The sequence below is a fragment of the Engraulis encrasicolus genome, chromosome 5 (assembly GCF_034702125.1).
Source record: "Engraulis encrasicolus isolate BLACKSEA-1 chromosome 5, IST_EnEncr_1.0, whole genome shotgun sequence".
NCBI lineage: Eukaryota > Metazoa > Chordata > Actinopteri > Clupeiformes > Engraulidae > Engraulis > Engraulis encrasicolus.
The window spans coordinates 47,058,739-47,077,703 of NC_085861.1; the positions used below are offsets into that span (position 1 = coordinate 47,058,739).

Consider the following 18,965-nt stretch of genomic DNA (forward strand, 5'->3'; position numbering starts at 1 on the left):
ATATGATGGGAAAGACTGTGTGAAATTTAGCTATCAGTATGAAGTGTATGCATGCACAATTTTAGTCCATTTTTGAAAATAATTGTTGAGTTTGGCCCACGACTTCGTTCCAGATTTTGATTTTGGCCCTCAGTCAATTTGAGTTTGACACCCCTGAGTTAGAGTGTTGTGTCAAAAATGGATCACTAGGTGGCACCACTGTCCTTCATTATATTATATTCTGCTTCTCCTACAGATTGTCTTCTCCCTATATGCTGACATGCGTGTGTGCCATGCTGACTAAAAGTGTACTCCTAGGTGTAATTCTTACTTTCCTGGGTGTAATTCTGTGCAGTCCAATATGCGACCTTGCGTCCTCCACTTGCCCTGCCTCCTGGCCCCTCCTTTGTGGAGAAAACAATTAAGTTTCCCAGCTGTCAACCTAGCCAAAACAATTTTTGGGGGACTATTCATTTACCATCCAGTTTGCAAATGAGAAAATGACTTTACAATTGAGCTTTTGCAAGATATTGAAATATAATGCCAAAGAGGGTGGAGTAATAAAGAGGCTTCGAAACCCGCCCACACAATGCAAAAGTGTGTGCTCTAGTTGGGTCTCCTAAAGGGGCGTTGTCCCCTCCTATTTTTGAGGTGCTTGCACGAGAAGTGTGCCACCGCCATCTACAGCGCTAAGGGGACTCCATTTATTCTGAACCTCAGGACTCCGAAAGTCTCCTAACCGAAGGTCTCCTAAAGGGGCGTTCACCCGACAGAAAGTGGATACCAGAAATGAACTGAAATGACTTATCTCTGTCTATAAGATCTCTGGTAATGCTGTTGTCAGTGATGTCATCGTGACATATTACTTCCTGGTACGAGGCCACAAGCACAAGTGGAGGACGCAAGGTCGCATATTGGAAGGCACCTTGTGTCTCGTGTCCATGTAACAAATGGTGACTTCTGTGGTTACAGATCTGAATGGCATGTCACACCGGCAAATGGCCTGACACGACACCTGAAAGGGCCCCAAACCCAGTCAATACAATGTAATGAGGATCCAATTCTGGGGCCCCTCGTACCCTGGGCCCCGGACAAGTGACCCCTTTGAACCCCCTGTTGGCGTCCCTGCACAGTATGAAATAGCCTATGGAAATAGTAGCATAGGCCTACATGTCTTTGGGTGCATCTCTGAAAATGACATGCAATTCTGATTCCAATGTCGGTGTGAGTATTTCATTTTACCCTTTTAAATAATCTGAACTAGGTCTACTACTCAATGTCTAGGCTTTCCCTTGCCAAATGTCTCCAGCCAGGAGTCACTGCCTTGATTCACCATGCGGGATGCAAAGTTTGTGATGGTGGAGAGATGAGTAGGTTTTGAGGTCGGCTGTGTACTCCTTGTCCTCAGAAACCTTTGATCGAAATGAAAACTGATTGTTTGGTTCCAGGGCCGGTTCTGGCTTATTTGGTGCCCTAGGCGAGTTTGATTTCTGGCGCGTGCCTTTCTTATACCTCACAGAACACAAGACTAATATCCTTAGTAAGCTTAACTTAATAGCATCAAGAACAATAACCGTTTTTCATCAAATGGATTTGTGGTTCTTTTTGACAGGCGACCAACACATCAGATTGAGTCGCATGAAAGTAGCTTCACTGTGTGGTGTGTTGGATGTGATGGTGGTGGGGCCCCCAACACCAGATGAGAGGGAGGTTATCAATGTGTTTGAATTGTAACGTGAAATTGAAATGCCAGGAGAGTGATACAGTACATTTCCATGTAAAATGCATGTGTAGACAATAAGCCTACCAAGGAGGTCTGCATTGATCTACACTATCTACAGCATCACAAAGCATGGCAGCATAACAATTTTAATAAGCTACACATTTGTGCTGTCTTCCAAACCAATTTCATTTCTGGACTGGAAATAGTGGTGCATTTGTGAGTAGGAGAATGAGAAGGGGGCTATCTATGTGTTTGGAGGGACAGGGTGAGAGAAAGGGAGAAGAGCTGTCACGCTATTGAATTTCATAATATACAAAATATAGTAAATAGCCTCACTTGTCTGCTGTGCATGGTTCTGTTACATGATTAATGTAACATGTTACATGATTAATGTCATTCTGGTCTGGAAATTAATGTTTTTTTAAGCTTACAACAAGCAGGTAATTCATGTGGATGGAAGGAGATATGGCAGCTAAAATTGTTTTAAACATTGCACCAGTCTTACTTTACATTGCTTGTCAACCTAAGCAAGTATTATGATATCAGGTGGGTGTTAGTGAGTAGTGAGTAGGCTACTAACAGCTAGGCTACTTTACTGGATTTCATTGCTTGGCATACTTGGCTAATGTTAGCATGCTAACTAGCGATTTCTCTGATCAAAAACAAAGCTCTTTTTCTCTCTAATTCCAAATAGTAACCTCATAACTATTAGGCTTTCCATAATCACAAACGGTTGCTGATTAAATCACATAGTTCCAAAACACCCTCTGAAACTCCTGCATCATGCAATGAGTGGTTTAATGAGAACATAATAATCTCCATCCAGCAGAGCAGCACTACTGTTTGCGCTTGCCCCCTCTGTCTCTCGAGTGAGTCTCCAAATTCAAAATAGATCGCACGCTGTCACTCGTCCCGCCCCCTTTCTCAGAACTGTCTGTTTATTGGTTCACTGACTTCCCAGAGACAGTTGGAAGAGATATTACTATTGGCTGAGGGGCGCTTTGCCGTGAGGAGCGCTTTCGCCACTCTTTGTTGATTGCGACTTCATGAAAAAAAATCATATTGCAAAATTACGCATAGGAGAGCGCCATTTCGGCGCCCCTTCTTCACATGGCGCTCTAGGCGACCGCCTAGCCGGCCTATGCTAAAAACCGGCCCTGTTTGGTTCATTGGCCCATTCGATTATGCACTATTACGAGAGTGGATTTATTTGACCCTCATTTTTGCTAGAGCTGAATCATAACCTCTTCATTTCCCATTCCTCGTCATGCCAGATGTAGAATAGATTAACTTCCATATCTGCATAACTCGAGTTGTGCAGACGAAATCTGGAAAGGAATGTGATAACTGCGTAAACTGTTTTTGTTTTTTTGGGGGGGGGGGGGCAGTTGGTTGGTGTAGGCTAATAGTTCTGGATGGGAGACTTATTTGATTAATTCTGCGATATTAACCTGCTGACCTCTGTTTGCCAGCAGGTGTAACGCAACACCGCCATCAATTGATTTTGGGTCAAGCCGCGCGCCACTAAACCACCAAGACTGAACTCCGCTTTTGACGCAGTGTCTCCTCGAGACACAAAACGACCTCGTGGCCAAACAAAGATATAAATAAATAAATAAAAACAAAGAGAGAGAGAGCGATGCAAAATTGATGGAAATGACATTAGATTCATGTAGCACTGCTTGCTGTGTAAATTACGCTGTTATTCCCTCAAATGGACTCTCCGGCGAACTGCTCTTTTCAATTTGTTAAACCATACCTCACCGCCCCAAGTCTGCCCTTCCTCTCTCCCTTTAATTCGATCAGAGTCGGAGTGGATGTTATTTATTTGTTTATTTATTTATTTCCAAAGGATGTAACCGATTTTTATCAGGGGATAGAAGTGCCCCTCTCTTCCTGGTGAAACGGTGACTAACGTTCTGCTATTGATCCGACGCTGCGCCCACGGCTATAACGGCAAAGCTGCTGAGACGAGACTTTTGCCGAGGCGCACACCGACCATTAAGATGGCCATAAAGCTTTCTGTAAGATAATGCCTACAGCATGCGTTTATTATTGTGGGTAGTAAACGCTTTTAATATTTATCATTCGTCCACAGCCACGGGCTTAGCCTATGTTGCAAGAACCTCCATTACCACACTTAACTGAAATGATAAGTCAAACTACAGTGCGAAGTGAAGAGAAGCAGTATGCCTACATAAGTTACCTACTAGGCATACGGTCAGATTTGTTGAAGCATGTAGCATGTGGACATTTTTTTTGGAAAAAATCGATTGCCTAAGACAGTCGCTCGTCGAATGAGCGTATTGATGTGGTAACCCTGCTATGTTACTTACTAGGAGATGTGCGGGGCTCTGGAAGATGTATGTTCTTCAGAGATCATGGAGCATCAGTGAGATTGGGCTTGATTAATTAGTAATCGACAGTAGGCCCAGTCTATCGGTCCGAATCTTGGAGTTCATTTAGTTATTTTGAGCGCCCCGAGTCCTAGGCTCCATCATTGCGCACAGCTATTTAATTAAATAAAACACAGGCTGTTTCTTATGACACCAAAGCTTTACACCGCATAACCATTAGGCCTACCCAGTCCATTGCCCATAGCATATTTTAATTCTTATGAAACATTTTAGCAACAGTTTTTAAATGTTGGACTGTTCAAAGGAAGGGCCCTAATGTCACATAGCTGCTTTCTGGGGGAGATATGGTTGTGCGTATTTGTTGATTGTGTTTCGTCTGGCTATTTTGTTTCGTCTGGCAAGGTCTATATATCTTTTTTAAAATAACATTAGTGCAAAAATGTCCTAATAACTAATTGGATAATTAATGGATACTTGTTACATTGATGAGTTGGACTGTTCAAGTGAAGCGTAAAGCTGAAACGAGATGGTTCCGTGAATTTGGCGAAATAAATGATTTCATTCAAGACAGCTTGCGAGTCAGAATAACAGAACATGGGATAATTGTTTTCAGAAAATGAAATCATAGTCTCACACCATGTATTTGGTTTTGGTGATAGAGTATATATTTGTCACTGTTTACAAATAACATCTATTTTTAAATGGGTCAAATGTTACATTATGCTGTATCATTTTAGAGCAGAAATAAATATATTGCACATAAAAATCATCCAAATGATATTAAATGTTCCTTACACTTAGATTACGCAGAACATGGACAAAAATATAATACAAACATTTAAACAAAATGAAATGCAAACCAAAAAGACACTCTTCAGATTCTCGTTCAATGTGTGCGTAAAAAGTCTTCTCGGCAAGCGACGGAGCTCTTTACTCCTTCCGCAACCATAGCGCATCGATGACATCATTTACAATAAAAAAAAAAACCCCACTGTCGTTGTATTTTTTAAAACATTTTCATCTGAATCCATTATGACTGTTGACTTCATCCCCCAAGCAGAAATGCATTTGTGAAGCTGATTTGAATTACCCACTACAGAGAAAACACCGTAAAAAATAAAATAAAAGAAAGCCTATCTCTTTTGAAAAAAAGAAGGGTGTCTGAAATCTTAACTGAGATGATCTTCCATGCAGATAACCCTTGAGTCCCCTGAAGCTCAATTGATGGCACATTTTTTATTTCACATTTTTGGTGGAAGATGTTTGATGGGTGGATTTTTTTTCGATTCCCCATAATTTATTTGTGTTATCAAAAATCTGGGCCTATATTTCCATTGAAAATATGATTAATTATTTGAGGAAAAAAAGAATTCCTTTAAACCACGTTTCTGCAGCACTTGATGGAAAGACTGAATGAATGATGCCAGTTGTGACATGGGGTATCTCCACCTGGCTAGTGGAAAGAAGTGGCAATGGTTTGCATTCATAAATAACCGCAAGCACACACACACACACACACAAACACACATTCATTCACTACCTCAAAGAATGCTTTAAATCTACCACACGGCCACAAATGAAACTTGTTTAACTGTGAACCAGCCCGGTGTGTGTGAGAGAGAGAGAGAGAGAGAGAGAGAGAGAGAGAGAGAGAGAGAGAGAGAGAGAGAGAGAGAGAGAGAGAGAGAGAGAGAGAGAGACGGCATGGACACTGTGAGGCCATTATTTACAGGTGTGGACTTTCTCCAGGGGCACTGTTGACACGCCGCCTGGAGGTGCAGTAGATTAGCCAGAGAGAGGGAGAGAGAGTTTCACAGAAGGAAAGAGTGTAGAGATGCTGCTTTCCGACTAGGTACTCGAGGCAACCCATCACCACCAGCAGCACTGGACGATTTGCATGGATATGGTACAGGACCTTTTAAAAACGACACGTGCCTAAGAATAGGCATGCACATCAGATTCAGCAACATTGGGTCTAGGCCAGGATTCAAAACAGGCTGAAAAAATATAATTAAAGCTCTGTTTGCACCAAGCGCTCAAGTCGATAAAAATATGTTAATCACATTTTTCTTGGTTGTTGGTGCATTCAGCATGAGACACTGCATCTGACACCCATGGATGAGAGCGGGGGGTGGTTGACATTAAAGGATGGCCCACAAATAAATAAACCACCTGAGGTCTTTTATGACCAAAACATATTCATTATACTGGGTGACATGTGAATCAACATTAATAATGGTCATTATACATTTTTTTCACTGTGTTGGAAATGCCATCATTATAGGTTCAAGCCTTTGTCATATTCAGGGGAGCTGCAAAGAAAGAATCCCTTAATGTACATATCCCTGCAGGATCAGAATGAACACAATCAATTGCTTCATGCCAACTGCTTGTTACTTCATCACAAATCATACAGACTGCTTGGATTGGATTATGTGGCTCTGTACAAATGTATAAATTAGCTTGATTTAGAAAAGGAAATGAACAGGATTAATTTGCAAGCCAAGATATTGGCACAACAACACACAACAAGCACCATAACCCAGTCTTTCAGCATCTTTGGCGCTCTGCATGTCTGGGATGATGATTTCAGATCAAATGCTCATAAAGGTTGGATCAGGCATCACCCAAAAAGTGTTTTCTTCTATTAAGGGTCCAAATTAGACCAAAAATAGACCAAATTATCATAAAACTGAAAAGTAAGATTATTACACAGACGCGTTTCTGCGTTCTGCCTTCCTCAGTGTGTCACACACACTGTGTGTTTCACACACTGAGGAAGGCAAAATGTGCAATAAAAAAGTCAAATGTATGGTGCGACATTCTCTTACTTTTCAGTTTTATAATCTGTGAACAAATGCACCTTGACAGCTTAGACAGCTTCAGACATATTAGAATTTGACTCTGATTTGTACAATCCTTCATAAAAATGACTGGGAAAATACAATTGGCGTACTTAATGGGGTACAACCTGTAATCTTTCTCTATGCACATAGCTTTTTAGGCTATATGTTTTTTGTTTTTTTTTAAATAATGAACCACGTTCCCAATGTATACCGGTTTGGCTTATTTTTCCAAATATCTCAAGGAGGAAGGTCGTTCCATTATGTGAAATTCAACGTAAAGCTAAAATTCTTATCTCACTGCTGAAGGAGGATATAGAAGATGGCCATGTTGTGTACAGTTCTTCCCCTGGCCGCCCTGCTTGTGTGAACTGTCAGAGATTTTCAATGCACCACCACAGTCCAGTTCAAGTTCACTTATGTTACAGGGGTGGATGTGGTGGAGGAGCAGGAGGAGGAGGAGGAGGAGGAGGAGGAGGAGGAGGAGAGCTCTGTTTGTGTTCTTGTCACAGCAATTTTCTCTGCATCCTCAAGCTTGTCTTTTCTTTTCTTTTTTTGTCTTTGCATGCATTTAGGGGCGAGGAGGACAGAGAAGGACAACAAGGCATGGAAAAGAAGAAGTTGTTGAAGCAGGAGGAGGAGGAGGAGGAAGGGAGGGAGGGAGGAAGGGGCTGCAGGAGAATGCTTTTCACTTCACAAAGACAAAGTGAGACCATCCAAGTGGGTCATCGTGAACAGCTGTCAATCATTTTCTCTCTCACCTCAGACAAAGCTGGAGAGGAGGAGCCAGGCCAAGGTGAGTTCTGTTAGTGCTTCTACGAGATCCTGGGTCGGCATCCAGGAAGTCCGCTCTGTCTCTCTCTCTCTCGCGCCACAGTTTCATTACAATCCAACAAGGAAGTCCACGCTCTTTTAGTTCGCTCCCAACGATCCAACTATAGACTGAGCACTGCTGAGGCAGTTCCGCGTCACAGAGAAGGCAGTTCTCTTTTTTTAACCATTCATACGCTTGCGCTATTTACATGAAGGACTTGCGTCATTGTATCCATGGTTTTGTTTTTACAGTGTGGGTTTATCTGTATGTAGGTATGCATTTGCGTGTGTGTATGCTAGTGTGTAGGCTGCTGTGTTAGGCATATCTTATCTGTGTGTGTACTGTATGTGTGTGTGTGTCTGTGTCTGTGCACGCGCACACGTGTGTGGGTGGATGGGTCTGCATGCGCACTCTGGCGAATATTCACCAAAGAGTGTGCAAAAGATAGATAATGACGAGAGGAGAGACAGAGCGACAGTGAGAAAGAGAGAGAGAGAGGGCAGAGTGAATGAGAATGAGAGCATGGCATCAAGCTTCCACTCATCCACACCTTCTCAATCCCCATCCCTCCGTCCATCCGTCCGAGCTCACGGCAGTCATACGAAGGGCGTCATGACGGTGGAGGAGTGGCGCAGTCCCTGGATGGCGGCGTAGGGCCCCTGCTGGAAGTAGTGGTGGTAGCGGGGCATGTGGAAGGAGGGGAAGGTGGGCCCGCTGCCCTGCATGGAGCTGGCGGCCAGGGCGGAGGGCGTCAGCGGCACCCCCAGCCGGCTGTAGGGGGGCAGGGAGCCCTGGATGGGGTGCGGCAGGGGGCTGCCCAACGAGGCCGCGCCCGAGCCGATGGCCGACAGGGACGGCGGGTGCTGGAAGCCGGTGAAGCCGGACGTGGTGGTCACCCAGGAGCTCAGGGAGAGGTTGTCCGAAGCGGTGAAGGCCGAACCTGGGAGGAGAGGGAGTAGGGGGAGGAGGGAGGCAGAGTGGAGGAGCAACAGCACTTAGTGTCATCTCACTTCATATCGTCAACCTCAATTACATATGTTTGTGCTGTTAGTTGATGTTGCGGTGAGCAAAGGATTTGTTATGGCATGTTTTTTATGCATAATGTAATGTTAATAATAATAATAATAATAATAACAATAATAATAATAATAATAATAATAATAATAATAATAATAATAATAATAATAATAATAACAATGTTATTGCTGTAGTAGTATTAGTAGTTGTTGGAATATTACTATTGCTGTTGTTGCCTTTGTCATTTGTAGTAGCAATAATAATAGTTCATTTTTGCATAACAGCCACAAGACTCGGAACTTCACTTAGAACAAAAAGAAACATATACAAACAATACGTAAATAAATGAATGAAGTAGAAAAAGAATGAAATAATGAATAAATGGACATGTAAAACATTACATTTTTAAATAATAATAAAGTGTAGGGAATAGATCAGACTCAGGTTCTTTTTTTTTCTTTTTCATTCAACCATTTCAGAGGTTAGACACAGACATGTCGGTGTGACCTATTCTCTACACTGTCTTAATGCCTCAGAGACACACCACAAATGGAGAGCGTGACATTCGAAAAAAAAGAAAAAAAAACATAGTAAAAAATATATTTTTTTAAATCATAATAAATGAAAATACATTCATTAATCAAAAGTCTGCAGTGCTTACCCCTGCTGTGTGCGACGTGTCCGTCTTCCCCCAGGGCCTCCTCCTCTCCCGTGTATGTCCTGATGGGCGACCGGGCGTATGAGTGCTTATGGATCAAATTCTCAACACTTTCCCTGCATCAAAACCCAAGAGACGAGCCCAAGATATATCTCTGCTTTCACAGAATCAAAATGCGCACATAATAAAAAACAAAATGAAATTATATATCCCACCCAAAGTAAATAGTTGAAACTGGAGAACACCGTTTTACAGTAGGTGTTAAAGCCCCTTCACTGTTGTTTTTTTTTTAAACTGAAAAATCTAGTCTCAAAACTCATAGGAAAGCAAGCCATTTCTTATCACCCCCTTCCGCACACTCTTCCTTGGGAAGCAACAAGGGCTATTTTAAATGTCTCCTATACTGTGTGTGTATGTAGGCCTATATACTATACCCTATAATGTTATTTTGTATGCTGTATTCGGTATGCTGTTGTTCTTACTATTGTTGGTCGAAGCATTTGCTGAGACTTATGACTCTGATGTAAATCTGTGCCCTAGCAGCAACCAAACAACTGTAAAGTTGAGAACATAAGCAAAATCGCACATCGCATTGATCTCCTCTCCAACACCCGAAACCAAAACATCAAACATACCGGTACATAACAAACACATCTAAAGGACATGGACATAATAATTATTTCTGCTGCTTGCACACTGACGCACTGGGGTCGATGGAGAGATTCTAGCAGAAGGGACGCTGTATATAGGAACAATGAACCATTTCTAAAAATATGCTTATTTATTTTATACCTCTGCCATGAGTCGGGTGATATTACTTCTTAGCATGTTTAACCGCATGGTACCAAAACCAACTAGTCCTCTTTGGTTCGGTGATACATGCTCAGAAGTAATATCACCAAAATCAGTGAACAGCTAAAAGAATAGGAGAAAGTTAAAAGTCAATTATTTAATTTGAGGGGAAGATGTAAAATAAGCATCTTTACAAAAATGCTGGACTGTTCCTTTAAGCATCACCCTCGCTCCAGAACACAGTCTACATCTATGGTCATTTGTAGAAAAAGGTAAACAACCACGGATTGCAACCGTCAACTGTCAATGAAGGACTGCTCATTCAGCACCCACAAACACCATAAAAAAGTGTAGGCGTGAAACCCACTCCAATGTAAGAAGCATGCAGCCACACACACACAGACATATATTCAACACACACACACACACACACACACACACACACACACACACACACACACACACACAGACATATATTCAACCTCACCCCCGCACGCACGCACACACACACACACACACACACACACACACACACACACACACACCATTGGCCCTGGCTCCCTTTTTTGATCTGTAAGTACATTAGGTCACGTTAGATTAGCCTCTGCATGGGCAGCCCTTCTTGTAACGTACGAGCATATATGTGTGTGTGTGTGTGTGTGTGTGTGTGTGTGTGTGTGTGTGTGTGTGTGTGTGTGTGTGTGTGTGTGTGCGTGCCTGCCAGCCTGTGTGTGTGTGTGTGTGTGTGTGTGTGTGTGTGTGTGTGTGTGTGTGTGTGTGTGTGTGTGTGTGTGTGTGTGTGTGTGTGCGCGCGTGTGTGACAGAGAGGGGCGGGCGGTGGGTTGGAGGGAGAGAAGGCCATGCAGGGTAGGGCTAAGAGTCCCCTGCATCAGAAAGGCCCATGCGTCCACATTACGCTCCCCCAATTAGGTTAGGAAAGTGCAATATCTGTCAGCAGTGCAATACAAATATGTGTGTTTTTATCAGCGGGGGGCTTCAGAGAGAGAGAGAGAGAGAGAGAGAGAGAGAGAGAGAGAGAGAGAGAGAGAGAGAGAGAGAGAGAGAGAGAGAGAGGAGAAAATAGAAAAGAAAGACATGTGGAGAGAGAAGGAGAGGGAGATGAAGAGACAACGTTATAGAGAGGAAGAAATAGACAGACAAAGAAAAAGAGAGAGAGAGATGAACAGAGAGAGAGAGAGAGAGAGATTGATGGAGAGAGGAAAAAGTGAGTGAAAGGGGGCAGCTCAGCTCCCGCAACGTGGGTGGCTGGTTTCAATCAGTCACGGCGGCCAATCGAATTACAGCATGTTTTAGTGCAGCGGCCGACTCCAGACTAATGCGATTTCTGCAGCTCCCAGAAGATCAATTGATCACATCTAATTCACAACCTTCCCAAAAAAGAGGATGTGTGTGTGTGCGTGTGTGTGTGTGTGTGAGAGAGAGAGAGAGAGAGAGAGAGAGAGAGAGAGAGAGAGAGAGAGAGAGAGCAGGGGGAGGATTTTTTATGTCCTTTTTGCTAGTGTTTGGTAGTCAGAGTGGTGGTGATGGAAATACTTAGTATGTAAAAAACGTGCTAATATAGTCAAACATACACTCTCATACAGACACGGAGGTGTGTGCAGGCACTCAAATACACTATAATTCTCTCTCTCTCTCACACACACACACACACACACACACACACACACACACACACACACACACACACACAAACACACACACACCGTCGGCCTCTGTCGTCTTTCTCTCTCTGACTATTTGTTATAGGGAATATATTTTCTTACACCCTGCCTGGAGCCCCTAGCCTGGCATCACATGTACACACACACACACACACACACACACACACACACACACACACACACACACACACACACACACACACACACACAGAGACAAATAGTACTGTACTAGATGTCATCCGGTACCCCAACACTCTCTCGTGTGTGTGTGTGTGTGTCTCTCTCTCTCTCTCCATCTTATCACATCTGGGCCAGAAACAGGCGAACATTAAAGAACAGAGAATTCTTAGTACCTCTCGATGTCCGTGAGTCTGGAGGAGTCGCGGAAGCCTTTGGCAAATGGGTTGCTGTCAATCTTCAGCTTGGTTATCTGTGAAGCAGGACGCCAACAACAAGATTAAACTCCTTTCTGTCTCTCTCCCCCCACACCGCATTGCTCACACACACACGTGCGCACACACGCACACACACACATACACACACACACATACACATACACATACACACATACACACACGCGCGCGTGTACACACAGATACACTTTTCTCTCAATCACACATTTGCACATGCTCTCTCTCTCTCTCTCTCTCTGTCTCTCTCTCTCTCTCCCTCTCTCTCACTCACACACACACATGTTTTGTAATCTCGGTCGAACACATTTGCTCTTTTTAGTGCCTATGACACACACACACACACACACACACACACACACACACACACACACACACACACACACACACACACTCCTTTTGTATGTGCTTCTGTTTCTGTCCCCAGTCATTCTCTTTGTTCGCCGTCCTCCTCCGCTACCTTCTCCCTCCTCTCCTCATCAAAACGCCCCTCGCAGACTAAACACACACGTGCCTCCGTAGGCCTCGCCACGCGGCCCCCAAAGCATACCTACTTTCAAGCCTACTGCCTCCCGACCCGACACAGGAACCAGCATAAACACGGCTACTCCTCTCGCCACTTTGGAAAGCTCGCGATAAGGTGATACGGTCTACTGCCACGTACATAAAGACTTTTTTGCTTGAAAGATTAACATGATTTTATTTTTTAAGTTTCCCATTCAGTGCAGCTGAAGCTCTGACCGTTGGGACGAGTCGGTGGTTGATAATACCAATAAATAATCAGTTAACTTTTTTACATTCAGCGGTGTTACCACGAGGTTGAACGAGTCAGTCCACAACAAGAGAATGAGTCTAAGCTCCTAATTACAATACATGAGACAGTAGCTTCAACCATAGCAGACAGAGCGATTACGTAAACATAGTGCTTGGGATCTTTTTTTAAGTTAGTTTGACTTGACAATGCTACATGTACGCTTTGAATAAGGTAACAAGCCAACGTGCAAAAATATTCACCCAGCCACCAGCCGAGATTGTTGCAGCCACCACACTTACAGCAATTGTACAGCTGCTGACCTAAGACATGTGGACCCCATATTTCCCCCTTACTAACTTTTTATGAAACCCACTCATTTCGTGTACCTCTTTAAGACTCTTCTAAAAGACAAACCGCTTATTTATTTGTACTCTTTCAAAATACTGACCTGGGTCAACCTAACCTGATTTCCCCTTGCCCCTTTTTAATACCCTGTCCCTGCTTTCAAACATAGCTGTACTTCTTTAGCGGCTGACCTGAGACAGCATGACCCTGTTAGCCTTATAGCCTGCTTTAAGACATACAGCTTGTACTCATTTACGTAATTAAGCTGCTCGTGTGAGGAATCTGTTTATCAATAACTGGACCTGCTGCATTCACCAACTGCTTCTTATAGGCTGTGATGGCTGTGATGATATAAGAAATGGCTAGTTTCTTAACTGCTGAGCTTGGACAACTGAACATTTCCCCCCTGACAAACGCAACTGTTCAGCCTTTAATCTCTAACCTAGGGTACACGCTAAAAACTGGACCTGTGGTAACATACTCGTCAACTGGATGTGGTAGGCCCCCATGACAGCAGTGTGGTGGTACCATTTATACCAGTGCTTTATCTGCTTTGATACAGTATTGTATAGCTGTATAGCATATTACTATTAGCATATTATTACTTGCTGCGAATTACACAACACCTTGTCATTTCTACGCTGCTGATATGGGCTAACTGAGCCTGTGGTAGCCTAACAGATACGATGTGTCAATATTACATAGGCCCCAACATACATAATGTAATAAAATATTATGCTCAAGTATCAAATACTAAATTAAATATTAAATTAAACTACAATCCTGTAATATTACATCTGTATGAGTTCAATGACACAATCAAGCGTCATTTTGTCCTTATTTAAGTGTCAATAAGTGGATCTGTGCCATTCCGATGAGATATAATAGTATACTAGGCGACTATAATTGTACGGCAGGGCCTGAAGTTTTTTGCTCACCGGCCACTGTGGCTAGTGGTTTACAGAGTCACAAGCTGTTTAGTCTTTCTAAGAGCCAGCGTTGTAATTATTTTTGATTTCAAACACAAACAATTGACGCAACTACTGTGATTTGTTACATCAATTAAATAAGTTACCTGTCAAAGGGGCTAGTGAAACTGTTACTAGCCACAGCCAAGTTTTACCAGCATTTGGCCGGTTAGCAGGTGTCAAAGTCAAGCCCTGTTGTACGGTACAAAGAGTATACTATGTAGTACCAGCGAAAGATGAGGCGCATCTTTTCACCAGGTTAGGAAGGAAACCTTTCGGGGGCCCCAAGCCCCTACATAGTTAATGACAGCTCACACTTTCCTACAGTGTCAATTTTGTTTCAAATGTTCCTTTCTTTGAATTTTTACTTGGGGCCCCAGCTGACCCGACCCAATAGCATACTGTGTACCGGCACTGCCCGGTGGTGGATGGGCCAGTGGCCGCCGGCTACTCACCAGTTGGTTTTGGTAGGCGGTGACTGCCGTGAAGACCGTCTCGGTGAAGACGAAGGTGCGGAACTCCTCGGACTTGAGGTTGAGCAGGGAGGCTGTGTGCTCCTTCTTCTTGATGATGTGTACGCGCGGCTGGTACTTATGCATGGAGTTCAGAATGATCTGGACAGAATGGGGAAAGTCCGACAAAGTTAGGCCTACGTTGTTTGGTTACACCAACACATCGGTTACATCAAAACATCACTGTGTATTTTTAGGAACACTACGTATGTGGTAATACATGTGATATTTCCTTAAAAATGTAAGTCTCCTTTGTGTGCACCAAAAGGCCTATAAAAGCTTTTTTATCCAGTTTTTTTACATGTGCTTTATATTTTGATATTTCCTCCTTTTCAAATCAGGAATAATAATAATAATAATAATAATAATAATAAATAACAGCTTTTAAAATATTTGAACAAAGAGAGCATTCGTCTGTATTTATTAATTCACATCAGAATTTAATGCATTATAAAGGTGAAATAAACATATCACATGTGACCTCTCGCTTCAAATACTATCATATTAATAATATTCACATTTTAATTTAATTATCTCATAATATTTGACTTGATGAACATAATTTTTGTCAATGTTCTAAACATTTATATCCCCATTTTTAAATAGGATACTGAAACACTTCCATGACAAAGTGAATCTGTCAGCTTTGTTTATATACAGGCCTTGTTTATTTTCATTTACTCAATGTAAAGGCATATAATTCAGATTCAATAAAATAAATATCTGTGATTATTCATAGTGGGCTATAAGAACATTACAGCCATTGCCTTTAGAAACACTGCTTTACTGTAGTTGTATGTGCCTTGTATCTCGGTAGCCAGCCACCCCAGAAGCCTAGATAATATTGTGTTTGAGTAGATTAGTGTTTATTTATTATTTATTTATTTATTTTTGGAGCAGGCCTACCTACATATTAAAATAGCGTTATTGATGCGAATGAGGCACAAACAGTACATAACACTTGATATTAAATGTTGCGAGAATGTCATGAGAGTTTGGCTGAAAAAGTTACAAAAATAATGTAGCCTATATTGGTAGGCCTTTTTAAAGATTACCAGAGCACGTGCCCGATATTATACAAAGAGATGAAAACGTCTCTGATTCACTGTCGCAAATGAATCTGTAATCCAACTGTTGTAGGTCAACATGTTCAACAATGTCAAACTGTATAACAGCGAATATGCACTAGTACATATAATGTATAATCAGATTTATAATCAAATTTGGCTTACATGTCCATGTTGGTCCAGCTCGTTATTGGTGAGTTTGACTTTCTCGAAGGACACCATCTGTTTTAGCAACTGCTCCCCAGTGAAAGGCGAGTCTGGGTGGACGTATAACCTGCAAAAAACAACATGTTGCCCTTAATAATAAAAACCAACTATAATGTAACCAAACTATGTCAGCGAGTCTCGTGCGTAAATTCATGCGTAATTGTATAATCGGTATTTTTTTTTTCAAATAACATTAAGTCTGACGTGAGGAGATACGCTAGATAACACCATATGTTTTAAGTGAGAGAACATCGTCACATGTCATGTGTAGAAATGAAATAGTTGTTGAGAAGATGACAAAGATTGCAGGCCTACTCACCTTGCGGGCAAGGGTGGATCCGCTTTCCCTGCCACGAGCCACGACGACCGGTGGTAGGCATAACGGTACCTTTTGTTGTCCACTGGCACTATGTCCATCAGGACGATGTATTTGGCGTCGGGGTCAACCCCAGAGAACGACACGCGGATGGTTGGAAACATTCTTCTGTGATTGGGGGAGAGACAGGACGATAAAAACTTAGCAGAGCGTCAAGTAGAACTTCAAACACAAAACGTACGTATCATATTTAAAAGATGTTAAAATGGGCTATGAAAATATCTGATCATATTTCGGCACATTTCACTAGTAATCATATTTCGTTATATTTCAAGGGCAATTTCAGTAAAATCAATTGATGTAAAATATCCCAATGCCACAAGGTTATTCACATTCAAAATGAAATGTCAAAATTCTTATTTTGACCTATTTTTGACCTGATTTATTATTTTATGGTATTTGATGCAATGGCACAGTATGATTGATATCTTAGTGGCGTGTACAAGTAAAAAAAAATGAGAATAATAATACAATAAATCAAAGTCTGGATTCTGACACGACACCATCTGACTCTCAAATTCTGCACATATCTCAGACAATATGCGCAATAATCAACTTGTTATGCTTGAACTCTAGGACAGTGTGCGCCACGAAGTCTGTGCCAATGTTTTGAATAAGTATATATTTTACATAGACCCTATTTTCTAAATAATCGCATATTGTTCGAAGGCGTTTGCTGTTTGTTTTTGTTTTTAACTCACCGTCCCGACTTGGTGATGATCATTTCCGTTCCGAGCTCGTGAAATTTGTCCCAGAGTTCCTTGGTTTCCAGGCTGCAGGATATCTTGGCCATCTCTTCGCTCGGCACTCCCGGCGTGGTGGGAATCAGCGGCTCGGTGCACACGGCTGGAGCCGGGCTGCTGAACTCGCCGTGGGAGTCCAGGGACGGCAGCTCACCCAAGCTCTGGTTACAAGATGATTTCTCCACAAATTGTTCTAAAAAGGTGGAAGTGACACACGACATACAACAACTCACTTAGTTGGAGCCCTCAAAGATAATCATCACGGAGGTTGGCTGAAGACAGATATATCATACACGAGACACGTACATTCACTGGCGAGGATGAAGGCCGTGCGCACGGGCCTGTTTTACATTTGGCTTGCATTATCGGAATTCACGCTTTCTGTCAATGCCAGTGTCAATGCGGAGGAGTCAACCATAATAAATAATCTTGATTAATTTAACTCTGTATCGTGTATCTCTCTGTCGTGTCATTCAGTAAGTTTGCCATAGACGAATTTCTTGAAGTGTCCAGAAATAGAAAATACAGAAAATAGCCTAGTAATAATGCTAGGGAAGGTCAATATTAAATTGGCTGTAGGCCTACGTGTGTGGCAGCGTTCTGCGTAGAATGTTTCAACTTTAAACAGATGATTTGAACCGTATTGTTGCATACAATATTTGAACATTTAGCCAAATATAATGTATAATAATGTCAGTCTACGCAACTGGCATCCGTTACACATGCTTCCATTTAGAAAATAGTCTAGGCTAAATACAAGCACATTACATGAGGGACACCAACTGTGTGGCTCTGAATAACCACTGACAGATTATCTGGTTTGAGACTTTAGTCGCTGAAAATGACAGTACCATATTTACCGAGGGGTAGAGTATGCCTACCCTGTTCACGCGCAATTTAACTCAGCACACATCGAAATTCCAAACACAGCCATCGCACTCAGGACACCGTCTGACTCAGAGTCTGAGAAAAACGCATGCCTGAAGTTCATGTTGTCTGTGTTTTGGCGTTACCTGACATTGAATAGCTTGCATTTGAGTGGCTTTCGCACGTGCATCGCCTCAAACTGTCATTCCCATTGCGCGGCCTACGCCGTTACGTGTTTAAAAATGAAATAGACTACACCAAGAGTTTAAATTCACGGACTCCATATGCACACATAGTTACACAAAGATCAAACGTGGCAAAAATCTGAAATGGACTTATCTTGAGTTTTACATGGTGTCCAAGCAAAACATCTCATATGCGCCTTCCGCTTACCCAGTGGCTTGATTGTGTTTTCCTCTTCTTCCTTGTCCTTAGATTTCCCACTGGACATTAGGGCGGCGATGGAGAACGCGTTTGCCCGTGAAGAGAGCTGGGGCTTCGGAGAGGCTGTGTACTCCATGGCGTTGAAATAGTTCTTGTGCTTTTCAAAGCTTAAAATACGTCGTTTCCAGTAAGACTGCCGGGGTACAATGGATTATCCAGAGCGGGGCAAGGCTGTGAAAAAGTTTACCACCAGTTGCCAAAGGCACATGCAATCGGAGGAGTTGCCTCGGATGAACACACGCGAAAGAATTAAAGCACTGGTGTCGGTAGAAACCAAATCGGTGGAGACATAGCGAAATGCCCTTGACAAGAACCCCTGTGTTGGTCGCTCGAAGACACGATCCTCATTGCGCTCGAGGGACACTCGCACGCCACTTCATTTTCGAGCTCCTTTCAGTGGTGCAGTA

General features: G+C 42.5%; 1 protein-coding gene across 1 annotated transcript; it reads right to left on the reverse strand.

The window, feature by feature from the left end:
• Positions 1–7,392: 7,392 nt before the first annotated feature.
• tbx20 (T-box transcription factor 20) lies at positions 7,393–18,634 on the reverse strand. Its single transcript, XM_063198284.1, has 8 exons — positions 18,508–18,634; positions 17,206–17,440; positions 16,448–16,612; positions 16,087–16,195; positions 14,798–14,956; positions 12,219–12,295; positions 9,395–9,507; positions 7,393–8,656 (listed from the first exon to the last, which is right to left on the reverse strand). The coding sequence occupies exons 1-8, from the start codon at positions 18,632–18,634 to the stop codon at positions 8,313–8,315; spliced, it is 1,329 nt and encodes a 442-aa protein (XP_063054354.1). The 3' UTR covers positions 7,393–8,312.
• Between the last annotated feature and the right edge of the window lie 331 nt (positions 18,635–18,965).